This window comes from Diadema antillarum, unplaced genomic scaffold (assembly GCF_040938485.1).
Source record: "Diadema antillarum isolate AM-2024a unplaced genomic scaffold, OU_Dant_1.0 seq00000124_RagTag, whole genome shotgun sequence".
NCBI classification, from domain to species: Eukaryota; Metazoa; Echinodermata; class Echinoidea; order Diadematoida; family Diadematidae; genus Diadema; species Diadema antillarum.
The window spans coordinates 255,846-280,153 of record NW_027271204.1 but is presented as its reverse complement, the minus strand read 5'-3'; the positions used below and the strand labels follow the sequence as shown (position 1 = coordinate 280,153).

Genomic DNA, 24,308 nt, shown 5'->3' with positions numbered 1-24,308 from the left:
AATATCCCTCACAAAAAGAAAAACCACAACGTTGATCTGTTTGCCAACAAGTACGTTCTTCACCTCAGCTATGATCACAATAAAAATGACCAAAGACCAACACGGAACTTAAGAACAGACTGGAAGCATTTAACCCTAACTTACCTGGGGGGGGGGGGGGGGGGGGGCCATAATGCCCCTCCCTCGACGAATTCCGCAACCATTCCGGCGCGCAAAATTTTTTGACAGCGCCGCTCGCTGACTTTTTACTTTCAAGTCTCCCGCAACTTTTGCGACCAAATTTGTTGCGCCCAGGCATACCGTTCCGAAGCCACGCCCCTTCAAAAATTTTTCGTCAACCCCAAAATTGCTTAAAAACATGATTTTGTGTACAAAGTCAATACAAATTGTGTTTTTTCAATTAATTCATATAAAGATTCATATTTTTAATTTTAATGGCTGAAATCAATTTATTTTAGTATAATTGTGACCCCGCACCTCAAAACAAACAAAAAGTTGCCAGACATGAATTTTTAGTTAAGACCATATTCTGAAAGAGCAGACTTTAAGCTTTAAAATGATGTATAACTCAAATCAAATGGACTCTTCTAACCTATCTAAATATTGGGTAGAAAGCACAAACTCAGGAAAAGTGTGAACTGAGAAAAGAGGCTCTGAAGTACAGTGTCTATTCAAGCGCTTAATCTTTACCAAACCGTGCTGGCTGTGTGATGAATGGGACAAAAAACAGGAAGTAAACCACCAGAGTAACAACAATGAAGGGATTATCAGATTAAACTGAAATTATGCATGCCTCATTAACACATTCTGTCCATAATTGATGCCAACTTTCAAAGCAGTAGCACTATCCTTTCAAAAGTTATTAGAGTTGGAAGTGAAGAGTGTGGACAAGGTTTTTCAGAAATGAAAAAGGGATTCTAAAGACACACCTAATCACACTATTCTACCAAAAAAGTTCGAGATAAACTGCTAAAAAACACACTTTCCTGCCCGTTTTATATCACCAAATTTTAGCATAATGTAAAAGAAGACCCGCTCTTCCAGAAAATATGAAACAGTCAAGTTCAGCTAGGTTGACCCATTTCACTTATTTTCAGTCCTCACGCAAAATCAGTGTGTGCGACTTTATGTTCGTTTTGAGGTGCACGGTCACAATTATGCTTCTAAAAATGTGTATGACAAATTCTGCTGAAAGATAACAAAACCAAAAGTTTGAAAAAACAAAGAAATACATAAAAAATTGATAAAACAATAAAAAAAGTAAGAAATCAATTTTGATACTGAATTTTTTTTACGCACAAATGTTAAGAATGTCACTAGATATATTTACACCAAAAATCAGCATTTCATAAGCTTTTAGAGGCCAATTACAGACGAAAATGAGTTTTTTATTTCATATATTTGAATAATTAATTAATGTAAAATAGAAAATGCAGATTTTTTTTTAATATTTAACTGAACAGTCTTGTAGATTACATCCAGCTTTATGTTCATGCAAAATTTTGCGGCGATCGTCTCATCAACGGCTGAGATCTGGGGGGGGGGGGGGGGGGGGGGGGCATTCCCCCCGGAATTCAAGCTCACTAAATAGCCCAGGTAAGTTAGGGTTAAACATCCTGTCAATTGCGTAAACATAGATACATGTATAAATACATTGTAGTAACACCCCTAAAGTACACTGGTAGCTGGAAAACATGATTGAATATGGGGCTGAACTATTAAAGTTTGAAATACTATGAAGAATGCCATGTAGTCCTTTCATTTAGTTCTTGCAACACATGAATACAATCAGTTTTTGACCCTCAAAATATCAAGTACAAACATAACTTCAGACAAACATTGTGTAATGTGATTTCACTTCAAGTAAAATAATTTTTCATTTATCTGTTATTTCTTCTTTCTGTTTTTCTTTTTTTTTTGGGGGGGGGGGGTGGGGGTAGAAGTCATTCAAATGAACAATATATTTCTCATTAAGAATGTCACAATTTCTTCTTGCTTGATCACATTTATGCATTGGTATAGTCACAAAGTCTACTTCGTAGAAGCAGCTTTTGAGAAAATTCTACATGCACAGGACCACTACTGAACTCCCGTGAAATTGAGGAGGTACTCAAAACCTTTAGTATAGAAACATCATCTTCCATGCAAGTGATGCACCTGTCCTTCCTCAGTCATTACAGAATTGTTCTTGCTACAAAACAATGTAACATGACCCAGGGGCGGATCCAGGAATTCCGTAAAGAGGGGGCGCATTTTCAAAATTAAAGGGGGGGGGGGCACGCACCCCTCCCCCATTTTTTCTTTTTATTTCTTTTGTTTCAACAAAAAATAAAGGGGGGGGGGGCGCGTGCGCCGGTTGCGGTCCTCCCTGGATCCGCCACTGTGACCGGTGTACACTTTGGATCATGTTGCAACAATAATTGTCACACCATGTGCACACTTGATACTACCACATTACAGATTGGTGCAGGACACTATTAAAATCACCTGCCAAAGCAAACTTACAACAAAACATATAGAACAGAAACAAAACAAACTTTATTGCATAAGGCCTAAACCTATTCTATCTCACTTTCCCATAGCCATAAAGCCAGGTAGGAAAAAGCCAAATCTTAGTGAACCTGCTGGATGTTGGGAATACTGTACCTGCTTAATTTGGATAACGTACGTACATATGTATATTGTAGTACGTAGCTGGTCAGACAGCTTTACAACTTGTATTTTAATGGCAATTTTACACACATGCTGAAGAACAGATGCATATTTAATACTAGTGCTGAAACAAGATTGCTAAAATCTGCTGTGCCAATGGCAGTGTGTAACTGTACACCCTAGAATTCCTCAATGGCACTCCACATTGCCATAACTTCAGCTAAGACAGTACCCTTGGTTCAGGTACGTCAAATAATATGTCCAATAGACGAGGAGAAAATTCCACAAAAAAAAAAAATCACGATCAATGCCAAATGTGGCAGAAAATGACTGAAATACATGTTGATTTCAAGGTGCAGCATAAATTTGTAACGAGACATGAAAACTCGTCACATTGAGGACGAGTTAGGTGATACGCTTGTGGTCATCAGATGACAGTCATCTGTGATCGACAAAGAAAAGAATGTGATATAGGCACCTTGAAGTTATATTGAGCGTACATGCGAAACCGTTTCTGTAACCACTCGGCCACGGGTCATCCACGGAAATGGTAAGACAAAAAAAAAACAATGTATAGATATAACAGGGGGAAAGTCAATGCCCACTCAACCAACGTGGCCGTGTGAACATCTATTGCATTGCTAGACGGAAAAGCGGCCTTGTAACGACTGAGGTCGCTATGCCATTTCTGGCAACTTGGGAAAAATACGTCCCGCAGACATAAAACCTATAATCGGCTGGTTTTGATACCTTGCCTTTAATCACAATTTTCAGTGTAATGACGTCATCAAATTACAAAACAATGACATCGTCTTGAAAGACAATTGTTCAAAGTACAACACCTCAGTCGTCGTCATTACATACTATGATCGGTTTGACAAAGTCAACCTGCAAAATTGTGCTGCAGTCGAAGCAATGTGGTCTCCAACACACAAAAAAGAGGGATATGGCGTGTGTGTGTGTGTGTGTGTGTGTGTATAGGTGCGTTTATATACGTATGTGATTTCTACATGGACGAATATGTAATACAAAATTGAAGAAAAAAAAGTAAAATAGCTAAGTATTTTGTTTCGTGATCTTGTGGGGTTCCAACCCGCAACCTTACGTCTCTGAGACGTCGCCTTTAGCCACTCGGCCATACGTCTCGACGAGAAAATATGGGGAACGTAAACTTATGTATGTGAAAGATACATGAGGAATCGTTTTGTCCACATTCCATTTTCATTTTCAGTTTTAAACTGCAAAATTGTCAATCTGATGAGGAGATTTCAAAGAATAAAATGCATGATTACTGCAGCTTATTGTCTCAGCTACAACATACTAAAGTTTCAGAGGAAATGAAGCAAAATCAGCTGAGATAGAGGTGCTTAAACGTTGTCAAGTCAATGCATGGTTTTAAAAAAAATCACCTCCCATAGACATAACACGTAAACTTGTCCGATTTTGTGTCTTTACTTTTATCACAATTTAAAGTATGATGACGTCATCAAACTAGAAAACATCGATATGGATTTGAAAGACAGTTGTTTAATGTATAATATATTAATCGTACGTTGTCAGTTTGCTATTGACATGACGATCAATCACACGAATATGAGGCAGCTATTAGTACCTTTATGAAATTATTATAGGCATGGTTATCAAATTCCCTTAAAATTTCCTTATTATTGCTTTATTTTTACACACAGTTAAGCTATCTCTTTAAACTCGTCACAGTTTAATGAGAATCATGAACATCATACATTAGTACCATATTCAGTTCCATAGCTGATCGCGTTTGCTAATTAATTAAGATTTATTGTCTAGAATGTGCCATATGTGACAGTGCACCTCAAAACAAACAAAAAGTCGCCAGATAGGAATGTTTAGTTAAGACTATATTCTGAAAGACCAGACTTTAAGCTTTAAAATGATGTATAACTCAAATCAAATGGACTCTCCTAACCTATCTAAATGTTGGAAAGAAAGCACAAACTCAGGAAAAGTGTGAACTGAGAAAAGAGGCTTTGAAGTACAGTGTCTATTCAAGCGCTTAATCTTTACCAAACCGTGCTGGCTGTGCGATGAATGGGACAAAAAACAGGAAGTAAACCACCAGAGTAACAACAATGAAGGTATTATCAGATTAAACTGAAATTAAGCATGCCTCATTAACACATTCTGTCCATAATTAATCCCAACTTTCAAAGCAGTAGCACTATTTTTTCAAAAGTTATTAGAGTTGAAAGTGAAGAGTGTGGATAAGGTTTTTCAGAAATGAAAAAGGGATTCGAAAGACGCACCTAATCACACTATTCTGCCAAAAATGTTCGAGAAAAACTGCTAAAAAAACACACTTTCCTGCCCGTTTTATGATACCAAATTTTAGCATAATGTAAAAGAAGACCCGCTCTTTCAGAAAATATGAAAAAGTCAAGTTCGGCTAGGTTGACCCATTTCAGTTATTTTCAGTCCTCACGCAAAATCAGTGTGTGCGACTTTATGTTCGTTTTGAGGTGCACGGTCACATATGGTCAACCTGTATACACACGTGGACACACAAACACAATGCTAAATGTATGTATCAAACCTCTGTAACACAACTTTGAACTAACTGTAGAAAGTATCGCTGCACTTATCATACATACTTTTTATCATTATCTGAAACTCCACAAAAACCACTAATTGACAAATAATCATCAATACAGAAGACTGACTTAAAGGAACAATTCAAATATCTTTTTTACAATGTATAGCTTCTTACATGTATAAAATCAGCACAAAGTAACCACGACTACATTGTGTTACTGAATTGATATGAACAAATTTCATTTTGTTACAATATACCATGATCAGCTTGAAAAGCCCAGCCTGCAATATTTTGCAGCAGTCGAAGCAATGCAGTCTCCAACGATAAACAAAGGGATACTGTGTGAGTGTGTGCGTATAGGTGTGTTTACATGCGAACGTGACTTCTACATGGACGAAGGTGTAGTACTCCATTGAAGAAAAAAAGTAAAAAAAAAAATTATTATTTTCTTTCGTGCTCTTGTGAGGTTCGAACCCGTACGTGTGCAACCTCACGTTTCTGTGACGACACCTCTAACCACTCGGCCATACGTCTCGACGAGAAAATTAGAGGAACGTAAACTTATGTACGTGAAAGATGAATCAGGAATCGTTTCGTCCGCATTCCATTCTCATTTTCAGTTTTAAATTGCAAAATTGTCAACCTGATGAGGAGATTTCAAAGAATAAAATGCATGATTACTGCAGCTTATTGTCACAGCTACAACATACTTAATTTTCAGAGGAAATGAAGCAAAATCATCTGAGATAAAGGTGCTTAAACGTTGTCAAGTCAATGTATGGTTTTTAAAAAAATCACCTCCCATAGACATAACACGTAAACTTGTCCGATTTTGCATCTTTACCTTTAATCACAATTTAAAGTATGATGACGTCATCAAATTTCAAAACCATGACATGGACTTGAAAGGCAAATGTTCAAAGTAAAACATATCTGAATTTGGGGTGATATTAAGCTTAAGCAATAGAGATACGAGTAAATGAATGTCAGAAAGAGTACCTCAAAAAAATTAATTCCACTTTTTTGATTTCAGATGATGATATGATGACGTCATGAGTTTTCCTGGCAATATCGGTACTTGAAACGTTATTTCCAATTCATATGCTTTTGTAATATGCAATAGAAATATAGGGTCAATGGACGATTTAAAGAGCTATGGCGAAATAAACAAAGACATGTTTTTTCACTATATTTGCAGAAAGACGCGCGCGCGGAATTTCAACTTTGACGCCAGTGCATTCCTTTGTTATAGGTCAAAATCGATCGGAAATCAATGAATATTGTTACTCAAAGTATCAGAAATCCAAATCGGTCAAAAAAATTGCATTTTCATGTTAGTTACGCCCTCTGCGCGCGAAATTGCGCGGACGGACGCGCACGCGAGAAAATGTTTGAAACGCTTAAAATTGTCTGAAACTTCGAGATTTCCCATTGGGAAGTCGTTTTGAGCCTTTTAAAATTTTGACGCGCGCAAACGCGCGCGTAATGATGACCTGGGTAACTAGCGTTAAAATGTAAGATAGAGTGTGACCTGAACTTTATGTCCACCGAAAATGATACAGAAATGATATCTAGTTATGAAGTTATGATCGATCATGTGACAAGGTCCGAAAATCACAAAATGGCGCCTAGATGACGTCATAGATATGTTACTGTCATGAAAACCTTATTGTGGCTAGATATTGTTATGAGACATGTTGACTGAAAATGTCATGTTATTCCGTAATGTCATTGTTGAGATATTGACGACACAAAATGTGGCAGAAAGAAAGAAGAATAAAAAAAAGGAGAAATTTTGACAATCACAATAGGTGATACGCTGATAGCGTATCACCTAATAACAACGTATTGATAGAAAAACTCCCTCCACTTCAGTTGTCCTTCAATTTCATCATTCCATGAGAAAAATATTGCACTTTTGGATAGCATAACTTTCCATAGGCCAAGTGGTAAGATCTATGGCATGATATACACTTTTCGCTGTGACTCTCCTACAGTCGTGTTTGCATTACAAGTTACAACAGCATGGTGGACCTGAAAGGGTTGTATAAAGAATTTGATTTCTACTAAATGTACATCTTAAGCTATGAATGGGGAAAAGAGCAAAGGGGGGGGGGGGGGGAGGCGGGGGGAGGCGGGGGGAGATACTGTACATGCATTGTGGATTTACTCTTTTGCAAGCACAGACGAAAGATCAAACGCATCAATCAATTGACGAATGCACACACTTGGAAGAATAAAGCAATGCCTGCACATGTAATGTTGCAAGATAATAAAATCAAACAGGCTTTAATAGGAAGATATGTCAAAAGGGCTTTCAATAGAAAGATACGCCAAAGTGGCTTCAAATACTAAGATACAAAACAAGGAAAAGTAGAAATTACGCGGTGCGTAACATATGTCCCCGCCGGAAGTAGCATTTTGTAACAAAATGTGCAATATAGGTACAAAATCAAGGTCAAAGGTCAAAGAAGTCAAAGGTCAAAATTCTGTGTAGAAGTTTTGAAGCCCTCACCTAGTGCCATCACATAAAGCAAATGGAATCGAAATTGGGTTAGAAATGGCGAAGGAGTAGCATTTTGTAGCCAATGTACAATATAGGTCAAAAATCAAGGTCAAAGGTCAAAGAAGACAAAGGTCAAAATTCTGTGTAGAAGTTTTGAAGCCCTCACCTAGTGCCATCACATAAAGCAAACGGAATCGAAATCGGGTTAGAAATGGCGAAGGAGTAGCATTCTGTAGCAAAATGCACAATATAGGTCAAAAATCAAGGTCAAAGGTCAAAGAAGTCAAAGGTCAAAATTCTGTGCAGAAGTTTTGAAGCCCTCAACTAGTGCCATCACATAAAGCAAACGGAATCGAAATCGGATTAAAAATGGCGAAGGAGTAGCATTTCGTAGCAAAATGTACAATGTAGGTCAAAAATCAAGGTCAAAGGTCAAAGAAGTCAAAGGTCAAAATTCTGTGTAGAAGTTTTGAAGCCCTCACCTAGTGCCATCACATAAAGCAAACGGAATCGAAATCGGGTTAGAAATGGCGAAGGAGTAGCATTTTGTAGCAAAATGTACAATATAGGTACAAAATCAAGGTCAAAGGTCAAAGAAGTCAAAGGTCAAAATTCTGTGTAGAAGTTTTGAAGCCCTCACCTAGTGCCATCACATAAAGCAAACGGAATCGAAATCGGGTTAGAAATGGCGAAGGAGTAGCATTTTGTAGCAAAATGTACAATACAGGTCAAAAATCAAGGTCAAAGGTCAAAGAAGTCAAAGGTCAAAATTCTGTGTAGAAGTTTTGAAGCCCTCACCTAGTGCCATCACATAAAGCAAACGGAATCGAAATCGGGTTAGAAATGGCGAAGGAGTAGCATTTTGTAGCAAAATGTACAATATAGGTCAAAGGTCAAGGTCAAAGGTCACGACTGAAATTCTGTGTAGAAGTTTCAAAGCTCCCATGTAGTGCTATCATATAAAGCAAACAGAATCAAAATTGGCTCATAAATGACAGAGAAGTAGCAAATTGAAGATTTTGATCACACACGGACGCACACACGGACACACGGACACACGGACGGACAGACGGACGGACGGACGCACGGACACACACACGTACGGAGCCCGTTTCATAGTCCCCTGCTCGAACTCGTTCGGCGGGGACAAAAACTGTGAGGATGCTGAGAGAGCTGTCTGTTCGTTTGTTTTCATTATTAAAGCTTGCTAAAACTTTGATGGAAAGACGGGGGTTTCCTGGGGGTGTTTCATCAATTTAGTCAGTGCTGACAAGTTGTGAGTCTCTGACAATTTCAGCAAAATCTGTGGATTTGATTGGCTGAGAAGCTCTGGTCACTGACTGTTACCATGGTGATTGTCAGAGACTGACAACTTTCATGAAACGGTCCCCTGGATAATAAGAAGAGCTGGTCGATCATCAAGAACTAGATGTCGAGATCATCGTCAGGATCCTCATCGTCGTAGTCGTCCGCTTGGTCGGGCTCGTAGAAGATCTGGCCTGAGCCCCGACTGGCACTGGAAACACGCAAACAAAATGAAAACCATGCATTAGATTGCCAATGGAGCAATCGATAGAAATTCAATGTTACATCAACATTGACTTTGGTATTGAATAAGAAAAAAAAAAACTTCATATACAAGAGTCTATAGTTAAAAGTCTTGCTCAAACTGGGCAAAAAGTAAAAAACACACAAAAAAGGGTCTACCGATGGGTCCTGGTTGTGTGTCGTGATTTCAGTCAAGAGAGATGTCAGACATAGATTTGCAAATTAGATTAGTGTGATTTCACCATGTGTGTAACTAGGGTCTAGGGCAATTACCCCCTGGGGAATTACCCCGCACCCTTCCCCTGGCACTAATCCTAATCCTAATCCTGAACCTAACCCTAACCCTAACCCTAACCCAAACTCCAAACCCTAAACCTAACCCTAACCCTAATCTTTACTCTAACCTCACCACCAACCAGTATTTGGCCGGGGGGTAATTGCCCTCTGGGGGTAATTGCCCGGATACGCCTATTCTCATAAATATGTAATGCTTTAGAAATAAAGTGAAGCAGACATTGCATTCGCCACGCCAAGTCATTCAAGGGCTGTAATGAATAGCCATTCTTAAAATTGTTACACTCATGTTTCATGCACAAACAAATGAACCAGTTTGGTGAAACATATGAAACTTCTCCTTCTTTACTCCAATCACTGCCAACCTGCCTAATGTGCCCAACAATCTTTATTAACCTGTTCCATACTGAATTCTGAAATCCCCATACACAGACCACCAGGTTCCCATATGGAATGGGTTAACATGAATTTGAAAAATAGAATTTCTCTTTCCTACCCCTTATCTCAACAACCATCAGAGCAGCAATTTGTCTCAAACAATAAAATGCCAAAACGGGATATTTCTTTTACCTTTACAATCTACACACACACACACACACACACAAAGCAAAACATGTCAGGAGATGGCATTTGACTTTAGTATTCGAGTAGCAAACAATCAACGTTCAGAAGTTCCCAACAGATGTAGCTAATGCATAAAACTTGTGGACAATATTTCAATGTTCAAACAAATGCCTGCCAAAAATTTCTGCCCCATTTTAACTGGTACCATGCCTTTCAGAAAAAAAACAGTGTCTCTATTTTTCTTACAAAGTGATTATCACAGTCTGCAATTATCCTTGCCCACAAATTAACCTACTTTTCTGCCACTTTGGTGAAGGGAAGGACGACATTCTCCTTGGCTTTCCTTTCAGAGTCTTTCAAGGTCAGGTTGAAGGTCAAGTTGGCTGTTGGGTCAAGCTGGCAACACAAACAGGTGAAAGATGCATATTGACAACACAATGAAGCAAGTTCTTGGAGAGCCACAGACACCATCAAATCGTACAAAAGCTGGTGAATCGAAGATTCAGTTCTACAAAAACTTCTTGTGGAACAACTTGAAGGGAACAGCTGAATACTTTCATACATGTATTTTAATATCTATGATTTAACCTCCATATACACACAATTTATTGGACTTTTTCCCAATTACTATAAAGTGACTATAATGTATTGTAGGCATAAGGTTACATGGGGCCTTTTACAAAGAGACCCCTTGTGCATCATTTGGTCCCTTACATTTGTTCACTGTACAATTGCCATTTTTCCTGTATATAAGACAATGAATGAATTGAATTGAAAAGATCCACTCATTCATTTTGCAATCTGAACTTGAAATGTTGACATACCTACTATAAACAAAATGTTAACCGACTTTTTTTATTAAACGAATACATGTAACATATGTTGTACTTACGAAAAAGAGTTGTGAACTTACATAATCAAAACAAAACAAAACAAAACAATAAGGTGTAATCACGCCAGCAAAAACTATCATCATTCTAAGCGCTGACCAACAGCAGCTCCAATTAATTATTCAGATTTCCCCATGGTAAATCCCACAACCTACTTCCCCAAAAGAAGAAAATGAAACTTTATGTATTTCGTAGGAGATGTGTTGGCTATATGTGGATAAGACAATGACGGTCAATCCTGAGATTTGTGGTTTGAGTTTCCTGTCCACAGCAGTTGTACCCCAAGGCAAGGAAATTATCCTCATTGCCCAGTCCCTCGAAGGGGACTCACTGCTATATGGTCCGTGGTCACTTGCTTGAATACAAATATCCAGTGCTTCATGAGCAGCCACATAAACAAATCATTACAATACAATGCAATGCAAATAGCTGTAGCTCAATTTGTTTTACTTTGAATACTGTAGTCTGCCTGCCTGTTCCTTAGTGTTGGGATTTGTTTGTTGCTGTTGTGTTGTTGTTGTTGTTGGGTTTTGTTTTTGTTTTTGTTTGTTTTTGTTTTGTTGTTGTTGTTTTTTTTTTTTTTGGGGGGGGGGGCATTCAGAAAATGTCAAATAAATGATTTGGCAAGTTGAAGTTTTGTAAATGTGCATGAGCATAAACATGTGATCCTGCAATTTATCTGCATTTACCTGGTGCTCTTCTTCCATTCTTTCTGCCGTCTTTTGAACATCTGTGAAAGTCAGGAGTCTGTAGTCATCACAGATGCTGTAGCCTTCTCTCTATGTATTGAGGATAAAAATAAATCTCATCAAAATGAATAATAGACATGTGTTTCACTCTGTGCATCAAGTAAACAACATGACTTCAAAGTGAAGAGTGCAGACCATTTCAACACCATCTACACGTATACAACCAATACTGTGCTGAAGAGCACGCAAAGTGTTCAACTGCTGAACTCAAGGCAGGTCATTGCCAAATTGAGGGAAATTTCAACCCAAAATTAGACATACTCAGTAGTCTTATTCAAATGCCATTTTTATTTGCAGATGAAGCTCATAGCAATAATGTTCAATTAATGATATTCTTGTATTGATTTCTTTTATTTTTTTTATTACAACTGATTGGCAAAGCACCTAATTGACAATATCCACAGTGTACTTCGATGTAGGGTAATTTGTCAATCAATCGCAATACAAAAATGCTTGTAAAACAATGTCTACTTTATTTGATATCCTCAATCATTATCATCATCAAATATGTAACTTTCTGCATTATCATTACTAAAATCATCATCACCATTATAAAATTAATGAATGAAGAATGAAGACACAGACTAATGATACTGATGATACATAAAAGGCTTAATGCATATCTCTCAGACAACGCAGATACATGGATGAAGAGAAGTAGCAAAAAATGAGCAATACATGTACAGACATCAATAAGAACACTACATACTAAATAACAATAAGAACACTACATACTAAATTAAAAAGGAGACATTTTAATCTGACAAAAGCATGAAAGGCCTTGACCCTTGGTAGTAGACTACATAACAATGTTGACTACAAAAATATATAAGCAATTTGCCTGCCGTACATGCTATAAACTGTAAATTGCAGCAACACACTCGCACTAATTCAAGGTACTGTAATGCAACTTCTCTTTTCTTTTCTTGAAATTTGTGTGAAGTACCAACCTTTCGTAAGACTTTTCCTGAGGGTCTCTTGTGCAGAATGTCGCAGAATCCCATAGGAGCAGCGTCCAGTGGAGCTATGGACATGTTAGGGGAGACGGCGATGACGGTCATCGACAGATGACCAATGGCTCTCAAGGTGGCTTCGTCGTGGACATCACTGTGGAGTAGACTCAATACCTGCTGGATCTGGAAGTCTGGAAGAATCCATGTAGAATTGAAAACAAAAGAAAGATCACCTTACCTGTAAATTCTTCTCATGAATGCCAAAAGTATCTAAATAAAAACAGGCACAAACACTTTGCATTTTCAACCCATTCAGGATGAGCTCATCTTGCTACCAAATGTGTTTCCTGTAGACACCTACCCAAGTATACTTGGGACTTACTAGTCTTCAACAGGCTTAAAAAAACCCCAAACCAAAACAGAATCACATTCTCATGCGCTACATTGTATGGCACGGTGCAATATCAGTCAGCATGTACCAGGTATATCTGGTATATGATGTGAATTCAAAACAAAACATCCACTTGAAAATGCTAAAAGGTACAAAGTTCATCGAATTTAGACCAGTTGTGCAACAGACTAAGAAAAAATGTGACCTTGCGAATGAAACTCACCTGATTTATCAGGCAAATGTGTGAGTGAGTGCAGTGCTTGGCATGTGACGGGAACGGTTCTGTGGACGATGTGAGGCGTGAGGGAGTCGACAACCACGGCAAGAACTTTGCTCTCCGTCCTCCTTGTGTCACGGACATGATCGACCAAGTCCTTGTCGGATGTGAAGCGGACCAGGTTATGCTTGCACGATGTCACACTAAAATAAGAGAGGACAGGCATTACCAAAATATCATATTTATACAACCTTGTATAGGCTTTGGCAGTATATGTACACCATAAAACAAATTTATACCACATCCACATCTGTATCTCTGAGGTATCTTCAGTTAAATTCTGGTGTGGAATGGGTGGAACAGGATTATCAGAAATATGTCAAATATATATATGCACTCAAAAAGTAAGGACAAGCATAACAGTGCACACTTTGTCTTTGAAGGCATGACATGGAAAACAAACATGAAAAACATTGGATTGGGTATGCAAAGACTTAGAATAAGGATAGAGGACAGAAGATACTGATGAGAAAAAAAAAAACTTTTAAGGGCAATTCCGCGGTTAGCAACGTTACATTTGAACAAATTTAGATATTTGTTTTTACTACAAAATTACCATTTATTCATTTCAAGTCAAAATTATGTCAAAAACATATTCATCCTTCCCATGTTTATGATACAGAAAAGAATGAATACAATCCAAGAAATATTAGAATTGCTATGGCAACTTAAAGGGCTGGTTAGTAACGTTACGAAAAAAGGACATGACAAAAAAAAATCAATGTCTTGTAACAAAAAGTGTGCAATAATTCAAGTTACTTCAAACAAAGTGTTGCATTAATTTCAATTATTGCATCATGACAAATGTTCATGCAAATTTTTTTAGCAGTTCGACCGATAATTTTTTAGCTAGACCCCCAAAAGCATGGTTAGTAACGTTACGGTTAGTAACGTTACATTTGTCCGGAGTAATTCCGCAGGTCATTTCACCCTTTTGTAATTGACAAAATGTCACATGACTTCTGGAGTATTTAAATGTATTCATCTTTTACCCTTTAGCAAAGCTTTGGGGAAAAAATTTCAAAGGAACCCACTGTAATTTGCATTTAAGTGAATTTCAGCATCCCAAGTCCCACATGTACATTTTAGATGATGGTTTTAGATCTTGCAAAATCAATGAATACGAAAAATAAAATCTAGTGAATTTGAAAGACCTTAATGATTGATGAACATCCATGGCATTAGTTGATACCTAAATCAAGGAGTAAGATAAAGAGGCACATTTCTTTTATCCATGTCATGTCCACCTAACTGCGGAATTGCCCTTAAGGAGTTCAATGGTAAAAGACATTTTATTTCATGGGACACCATTTATTACAATCTACAGGTGTACAGTACACTCCCGCTATAACAGAGTCTTTGGGACCGGCGGTTTTCTTTTGCTATAATCAACATTTCGTTATAGCCGGATGGTTAAAGCACATACGGATGTATAGATGATAATTCTAGGATCTGAATTCTTAATTCACTGTAGCAAACATTTTGTTACAACTATGTTCATTATATTATGGGAGTGCACTGTATGTGTATAATATGAGTCAACCACCTGCCAAAAAAAATTTAAACACTTAGACAGTACTTTACTTAAAATAGTCAACAAAGAAATAGATTAAAGACAACAAATCTATATTGTCTTTTCAATAGATAATATTCTCACCTGGCTTGGTTCCACCCCTGAGGATCTGTCCACCCATCATGACACATGACCTTTAGTCTGGTCTCAGGATCAGAGCCTGCCAGGAGGGCATCTGGGGTGCGGTCAAACGCAAACAGGTGCACCTCATCCACTCTGGAAGAGAATTGTTGTAACATAACATTTTAAAGTCTTGACTTCTCTAGAAATGACACAAGTTTCTGAAGCCTTTTTTTTTTGGGGGGGGGGGGGATAAAATGTATTACATAAATTGTAAATTATGGCTTATTGTGAAGACAGGCACAGTAAACATGTCAGATCCCCCACCTACAATGTAATTTTATCTTATTTTTATCTATATTTATTCATCTATCTATAGTATTTATTTTTGTTTTGAGCAACTATGGACAAAATAGAACCTGCAGGTAGGATCAAAAGACAAGGCATTATTAGGCTGGAGGAGTGATCCTTTATTGCATCATGCATTCAATATGACATGGTATAACATACAGGGAGGATGTTTTAAAATTGGACAAGACTCTTTCCATAAAGGTTGCTGTTTAGAGAGCAATGGTAAAATATGCTACGTACAAATACATTCAGTAGGGTATGGCTAATCATGAGTACTGTACATACATACGTATTCCACATTCAAATCACAGAATCCTTTCTTCTATCTGTTTGGTTTCTTTTTCTGCATTTTCTTCTGTAATCGTCTTCCTTTTCTATAACGTAACGTCACCACAGAATATATCTATTCAGGCAGTCTCTGAACTATAAAATTATGTGATTTAACAGAGCTCTACACGTGTGTAAATGGACAATGAACGAGTACACTGTACTTTATAGATGATGCAGGGTAGGGAGAGTTATCTGTATCCTGCATTTGATGCATCACACGTTACCTAGGGGTACCGTAGTACCCCGGGATACCACGCTGTGTAGCGCCATCTCATGTCCACTCGAGGACAGCCGCAGAGAAATGCATGTACTGTGTGTATGTCTACATGTACAGTGTACAGTCATTCTCATGCCACTGCAAGTGATACTAAGCATACATGGTATGCTGTACAAATTAGCAATATACTGTAGCGTGTGCTCAGGGCAGTGCAGGGCTGTGCAGTGGCTAGCTCCACCATCAAAATAATTTCCCGCTTTTTGGCACCCAGGGTACAACCTTTCCCCTCCCCCCCCCCAAAAAAAAAAAATAATAATAATATAATTCAACAAAATGGCTGATTTTTATTTGGTACCCTGGGATACCATTTATGTCATCATTAACTCATTCTGCTCCCAGCATTCTGCCTCCCTCAAATGGCATTCTGCTCCCTCAAATAGCATTCTATAAATTTGGATTCAATTATGCCTCATACAGGGAATACGAATGACATACCTGATCTACCAATTCAGTCTCAAAGAAAAGACAAGGCATTATACAGCACTCCCATTACATAATATTATACAATGAATATGGTTACAACTAAATTTTGTCACGACATGGTTAAAAGTCATATCTCAACTTCTTTATACAACATAACGTTATAAGTTTTGATATGACAAAATTTTGATACAACAGAGAGAACTGCCAGTATCATAGACTTCATTATAACAGGAAGTGCTTTATAGAAAAGGTATAGAATACAAGTTAACTTGGAGCAATCTTTATGTTTATATTAAAGAATGAAAAACTAGTGATACATCAGTAAACAAACACTGGGAGTCACAACCCTTTAGATTTGTTGATTTTTCTCCAGCTGGTTGTTTTGTTGCCAAACTGTTATGGCCTTGAGGAACTGTGAGACGTTGCCTTTCTCTGCCCTGCACGCTTTCAGTTTATCCTGCCAGTTATTTTCTTACGATTTTATCTTTTGTGTACATTTTAATGTTCCTGTAAATCTGATTTTGACACAATAAACATATCTGTCCATAATTCTATCTTACTCTTGTTTAAATGTCATCATTGTATTGTTGTTCTATAAAATGAATACAGCGCACTAATTTTAGTAGGAATTTATACTTTAAGAAAATATCAGACTTACCGTTTTGCTATTTCTTTGATGAAACACCTCAATATGTGCCGCCCACTATGCTCCACTGTATCTATAGGCATTAAATGGAAAATTGAGTGTTGCTTTTAATTCACAATATTCTACATGTAAAAACATGAATGCCAAAGAATTTGTTTTCCAAAAAAAACAGAACAAAACAACAGAGATTCTTGATTTATTATGCTAAAGGTGTGCATGTTGGTATGTGCAGGTTTCATTGTGAGGATAACATTTTATGTTTTCCCCTTTGCTACTAATTCAATGACAGTTTTTAACATGATGAATAGTGATTTTGATGTGAAGTTTGACATAGTTACAGTGTACAGCATATGAAATATATTCATTCATGTGAAGAACTAAAACAACAAGGAAAAGTAGAAATTACGCGGTGCGTAATATATGTCCCCGCCGGAAGTAGCATTTAGTAGCAAAATGTACAATATAGGTAAAAAGATGAAGGTCAAAGGTCAAAGAAGTCAAAGGTCAAAATTCTATCTGAAGCCCTCACCTACATGTAGTGCCATCACATAAAGCAAACGGAATCGAAATCGGGTTAGAAATGGCGAAGGAGTAGCATTTTGTAGCCAATGTACAATATAGGTAAAAAAATCAAGGTCAAAGGTCAAAGAAGTCAAAGGTCAAAATTCTGTGTAGAAGTTTTGAAGCCCTCACCTAGTGCCCTCACATAAAGCAAACAGAATCAAAATCGGGTTAGAAATGGCGAAGGAGTAGCATTTGGTAGCAAAATGAACAATACAGGTTAAAAATCAAGGTCAAAGGTCAAAGAAGTCAAAGGTCAAAATTTTGTGTAGAAGTTTTGAAGCCCTCACCTAGTGCCATCACTTAAAGCAAACGGAATTGAAATCGGGTTACAAATGGCGAAGGAGTAGCATTTTGTAGCAAAATGTACAATACAGGTTAAAAATCAAGGTCAAAGGTCAAAGAAGTCAAAGGTCAAAATTCTGTGTAGAAGTTTTGAAGCCCTTACCTAGTGCCATCATATAAAGCAAACGGAATCAAAATCGGGTTAGAAATGGCGAAGGAGTAGCATTTTGAAGCAAAATGTACAATATAGGTCAAAGGTCAAGGTCAAAGGTCACAACTGAAATTCTGTACACAAGTTTCAAAGCTCCCATGTAGTGCTATCATATAAAGCAAACAGAATCAAAATCGGGTTAGAAATGGCGAAGGAGTAGCATTTTGAACATTTTGATCACACACAGACGCACACACGGACGGACACACGGACGGACACACGGACGGACACACGGACGGACGGACACACGGACACACACACGTACGGAGCCCGTTTCATAGTCCCCTGCTCGAACTCGTTCGGCGGGGACAGTAAGTATGCACTTGCATATTTTATACAGGAGGTCATTTTGGGCACTCTGTATGACAGGAAAAGATTGTTTTAAACAATTGCTCAAACAGACCTTTTCACTTAGCATGCATTCAAATGTGGGAAATTTCAATAGCACTTGGCTGCATTTCGACAGTCACAATTGATAGGCCTACAAAAGCCTTGCTATAGTACATGTCTAGAAATCTAATTGCTTATAGAGCCAAAAGGTTGATTTAGTTATGGTGGATTTAGCCGTTTATCATAGGTATTTAATTTTCTTTCTACATGTATAAGGAGGCATATCTGAATTACTGTTATCATCAAAGCTCAAATGTCAAAAGTCGAAAAGGGAATAGTTATTGTGGGATTGCCCATGTTGCTTTTGTTGGATAATTCCTGATGTTTGTCATACAATGTATCTCTTTAAAATATGTTACATGAAGTGTGGGGGTGGACATCAATTTGAAAGTTGCTGGAGTGTTCAAATTCACGAAATTCTTCCGTCGAGATGTTTTCATTGCAACTGATTGACAAATTGCCCTACATCGACGTAAATAAAATTATTTAGGTCGATGTAGGGCAATTTGTCAATCAGTTGCAATTGCTGGAGTGTCTCCAGGATTTAAATTCTAATTTCCACTCAACATGTTTGGGATATGCACCTCCTTGAGTTGACAGTATGTGCAAACCAAAGAAGTTTCAATGCCATATGTATCTCATAGACCTGCAAGGCTTTCATCAAACCTCATGATTTTTTTTTTTAACTTTGGTGTAAGGCAAATGGCACATTGTGTCTCGCTCACAAATCACAACACATTTGTAAAATTCTAACTTTGACTGTCATAAAGTGGAATCAAGGTTAAAACTTAACATCGGCCTCTAAAAGTTTGTTGACCCCTGTTTGTGACCTTTGACATTGTGGTGACCTTCAACTCCCAAGGAACACCTACAATTTAAGTTTGGTCACAAACTGACATGTACCAATCAAACTTATTGGAGTCCTAAAGTTTACCACGTTTACTGTTTGAATATAATCATATAGTCATATTTATCCTATAATCATAGCTACAAATTTTGTAGAAGATAATCGGTAACATATTGTAATTGACATACTATGTCTAACTATAAGCAATGTAACCTATTGAGGACGAGCTGATTTGCTATAAGTGTAGTATAATATACATTTCCCATAGACACCTGCCCATGTATTAATGACTGTCTTTAACTTTCCTGGCTCTTAAACATTTTGAAAAATTAAAAAAAAATATATACCATAAGTCCATGCAGTAAAGTGTTTGGAACTGACCTGAAAGATTTAAAAATATACCATGCAGTATTTGGAACTGTGGGATTACCACATTTTTAATCTTCAGTCTGTGCTAAACTCTCTCAGGTATTGTAAAAATATACATCTTCCGATTTGAAATAATGTATTTATAGTGGATATTTTCGCGCGGCTAATTTTTCACTCTTGGCCGGGTGAGAAGAGTTTCGCGTGCTGCTAATTCAGCGGAATCAAGACATCACGCACAGGAACATACATATGGCACGCAAAAATATTTATGTGCTTTTATTGTCGTGCTAGTAAGTTTCTGGTTGCGCGAAATGCACGAAAATTTCAACACAGCCGAAAATTTCCACTTTTAGTGTTTTACAGTACTTAAAAGTTGTACAAAAAAAAAAAAACGAGAGAGAGAGAGGATACTATGTTTACTCACAATAATAAGAATATAGTTCCCATTGATAGCAATTTCTAAAATACTCTTCCTTGTGGTATCATTGTATTATCACTTCCCATCGTACTCTGTTTCTCACAACACAAGACAGACAAACTGAAAACCACACATGACGGCCAATATTACACAGAGCACTGAAGACAAAACATAATACAGCAACATCCATCTTTTAATACTTGTTTACACATCATACACAGCCCTGTCGCTGTAATCACGTCCACATACAGATCTATACTCCATGCCTCAAAACCTTTTTTAACCAGAGGCCCACTTTGGCTCTTAAAGGTCCTTCAACCTTTTTACCATAGTTTGTCATAGTTAGATTCTTTAGATTCTTTAGATGAATCATGAAACTTTTTAATTCATTTTATGGCCAGGTGTTGAGAAGCAGATTAGCAAGCAGATACTGTTTAGCTGGGTGGGAATGTACCGCAAGGCATGTCTATTGACGTTATAATTAATAACGATATGGATCGCAACGATTTGTGCCATGATGCTGTCACTGCACTGTCATCACCTTGACCATGTTGACATGGTCATTGTTTTCATACAACTTTACTAACGTGGTCGTTTGTTTATTTCAATTAATCTTCATGTTCACCAATGACCATACGAACGTCTATGGCATGCCAAATGCTCATTCACAATATTACGAAGTTAAATTTAGCGCTCGAACAACTCACTAGTAGTAGTTAGTCAATAAACGTAAGTATGCCGATATAGACGGTTGGGTAGTGATTGTATGGAGCATTTGGCATGCCATAGATGTTGTGCAGTCATTTTTCACGAAGGCAGCGATGAATTGGGGAGCGCTGCAAAGAAGTGGAGGAAACAGCCAGAAAACAGGAGGAAACAGTGGAAGAGGTGAGTCAAAATGTTTACTACTGATTAATCCTGTATATTTTTTTTCCAGATAGGTTTGAAAACCAAGCTGGAAAAAATAATATTAACCATCATTATGCAGGGGGAACTGGGTCGAAGTTGCACTCAAACAGAACGACTGAAACCGTCGCAACAGGGCTCACACCTGTAAATAAAATGGACTGTCCCAGACCCCTTCACAAATCTGTACCAAAGATACCAAAATAAATGAAGAAAAAAATTGATTAAAAATCAATGATGCAGTTTGGCAAAAAACTGAATAGCTGTAGATATTGAGTATGAATTCCTCTACAAACTGCATTTTGGTTGGAAGATGAAAGCTTTTCTGATGGAATTTGAGGGGACTATATATTTCATTGGGTACGTGTACGGAAAATAGGTGATTTTTTGAGTGACAAGAACTCGTAGTCTGGCTTTGCGGCCCCTTGGACAGAATTTGAGCAGAAGAACCCACCCTGAAAATTTGATAGATGAAAGGGTATATCTCACTTATCCAGGTTAGTGAAGCTGAAACACCTCATTTCTCCCAGCTATTTTACAGAATTTTTTTGAAATTTGAATTTTAACACACATCTCAGGGGAATTATTTACCAGTGTGAGCCCTATAGAGTATCAGTCCGGGAGGCGTTTTTTTTTAAGACGGCACAGATTGGGACATGGCGCGTGTTAAACCTATGGGAAAAACGTTGGGTTAGGGTTTTTGGTTATGGTTATGGTTAGGGTTAGGGTAAGGGTTGGGGTTAGGGTTAGGGTTAGGGTTAGGGTTAGGGTTTGATGGTTAGGGTTAGGATTAGGATTAGGGTTAGGTTTAGGGATAGGGTCCCCGATAGATTTTTAGTTTCCCCAATCTGTGCCGTCTAAAAAAAACACGCGTCCGGGAAACCCCCTCGTGAGGACCGCTCCCCCGTACGAGGACTGCCCCGCCTCATGAGGACAGTTTTAATCAACTGATGCAGAGCGCCCATCAAAACACGAGCAAGCGTGTTCGCACAGTGCAAGACTGCCGCACCTAGCGGCCTGATCCGGTATTTTCGGTACTTTTTTCTGTAGCTCTCACCTCTCCGCGCGCGAATCAGCCTCGTGAAGCTGAAGTCTGACATCTTTTTACACAAATTCGTAACGAGAAAAATAAAATCAGTACTAACCTGATCTTGTGCATATATTCCAAATTACTACCACACTGATAGAGTACATGTACAGTGTACAACTGTAGGTGGGTACTCCAGTTTCTTCGCAAACTAATCACTTTGTAGGTATGACGAGTTCACTTCCTTCGTCAATTCCGCGCCGTCCGCTAACCTTTGGCCAGTTTTGGCAGTTTCCTGGAATTATCCCGCGGTGCGACGTCACATCACATCACGCATCCAGCACATCAGATAGCGCGCAAGCTCGCTCTGAAAATCTCACAGCTTGCGCGCTGTCTGTATGTGCTAATGGGGATGCGTGATGTGATGTGACGTCTCATCGCGGGATTCCAGAAAAAGCGCCCAAAGTTTAGCGGACGGCGGAATTGACGAAGAAAGTGAACCCATCATACTTACAAAGTATTACAAACAAAAAACAAAAAATCACCTTGCAAAGTTGCCACAATTTTATACGTCAGTTGTGAGATGAATAAGAAGTGAATAGGGGTCCTCTTGAGGCCTTCCCCCGGGGGCCTCATGAGGCGTTCGGGCGGTCCTCGTGAGGCGGGGCAGTCCCCTACTCGTACGAGAGAGCAGTCCTCATGAGCGGGTTTCCCGGACGCGTTTTTTTTTTAAGACGGCACAGATCGGGGCATGGCGCGTGTTAAACCTATGGGAAAAACGTTGGGTTAGGGTTTTTGGTTATGGTTAGGGTTAGGGTTAGGGTTAGGGTTAGGGTTGGGGTTAGGGTTAGGGTTAGGGTTTGATGGTTATGGTTAGGATTAGGATTAGGGTTAGGTTTAGGGATAGGGTCCCCGATAAATTTTTAGTTTCCCCAATCTGTGCCGTCTAAAAAAAAAAAACATGCTTCCCGGACGCGGACTGGTATACTACTACTATTGTAATAGTAGTAGGGCCTATATAGGCATGTCATTATTATATATGAGAAGTTTTTGACGGAATTGGATATACTTGTCGGTCAAAGGCAGGCACTTGCTTGCCACTGATTTCTAGTAAAATTTTAACTGGTACACTAGACTAGACTAGGTTACATACGGTGCCTTTTTAGACAGACAGTGCTAGAAGATTCAAGGCTCACACCAGTACACCATTTCGAGTATATGGGACTGACACTTCGTTCATTGTATTCAATTACACGAGTTCATGCAAGGGATTTTTCTCCGACGATTTTGCACTTACCTTGAATCAAAATCGAACTACTACATTCAGATCCTGATACTATCTGCTCTATTAGGCTGGTCATGTTAAGAGCCCAGTGAGATGGAGGTTTCAAATGATTTCGATGTTTGCTCCTTTGTTGTCGCACGCAACCCACGCACACTCAGTTAGGACGCTTTTATTGACCGGCCGAATTATGACTGGAGCTTGAGCGCGCGCCCGTGTACACGTGTTGGTCTTATATGTTTGCGGTATTTCTAAGAAATGTGATTACGCTTCCGACAAGATTTTGTCAAAAAGCATGATATCATTCATTTTGTCTCAGTGAAACTAAAACCGATTTGAATTATTCTGAGTATTTTTCTGGTTATCAATATGTGACGGCCTAGAAAAGAAACGGCTCTATCCCCTCAGTGGGACTCATATGGGTTTAATAGCAATAATTGTTTCTGAGAGATTCAAGGGCTGTTAGGAAATTTTGAATCAGACTCAGTCTGATTCTACTTTGTATGGATTAATAAGCTAAGACTAAGATTCCCGTGGACTGAAAAGTAAGAACAGCTCCTACATTTCTTTTCGGAGATGACAAAATTTGTGTCTGCGATGATTATATTTACTTAGGAACGACGTTCAATTATAACGATAATTTTAAGAAAGCTATAAACAAACAACTTAAGTATCCCAAGCCAAAATAGCGTTGCATTCCATGAAAAGTAAAAATTTCCCTCTCCTCCTACCAATCGACGTAAAACTAGAGCTATTTGAATATTTGCATGGGCGTCACCAGGGGGGGTGCGTTGGGTGCGAACGCACCCCCCTTCAGGCCAAAAAAAAAAAAAAAAAAAAAAAGGTTATCACAACTCCAGTCTACGATTTTTTTTTTTTTTTTTTTTTTTTTTTTTAATGGCAAAAAGTTCGTGGTCAAAACCAATTCGCACCCCGAGACGGGCTCTTGTACAAAGTTT

General features: G+C 38.3%; 1 protein-coding gene across 1 annotated transcript; it reads right to left on the bottom strand.

Annotated features, from left to right (window-relative positions):
* Window positions 1-9,152: 9,152 nt before the first annotated feature.
* LOC139727238 (elongator complex protein 5-like) lies at window positions 9,153-23,485 on the bottom strand. Its single transcript, XM_071638195.1, has 8 exons — window positions 23,365-23,485; window positions 17,066-17,126; window positions 15,051-15,182; window positions 13,340-13,536; window positions 12,723-12,916; window positions 11,713-11,802; window positions 10,429-10,529; window positions 9,153-9,243 (listed from the first exon to the last, which is right to left on the bottom strand). The coding sequence occupies exons 1-8, from the start codon at window positions 23,426-23,428 to the stop codon at window positions 9,153-9,155; spliced, it is 930 nt and encodes a 309-aa protein (XP_071494296.1). The 5' UTR covers window positions 23,429-23,485.
* Window positions 23,486-24,308: the final 823 nt, after the last annotated feature.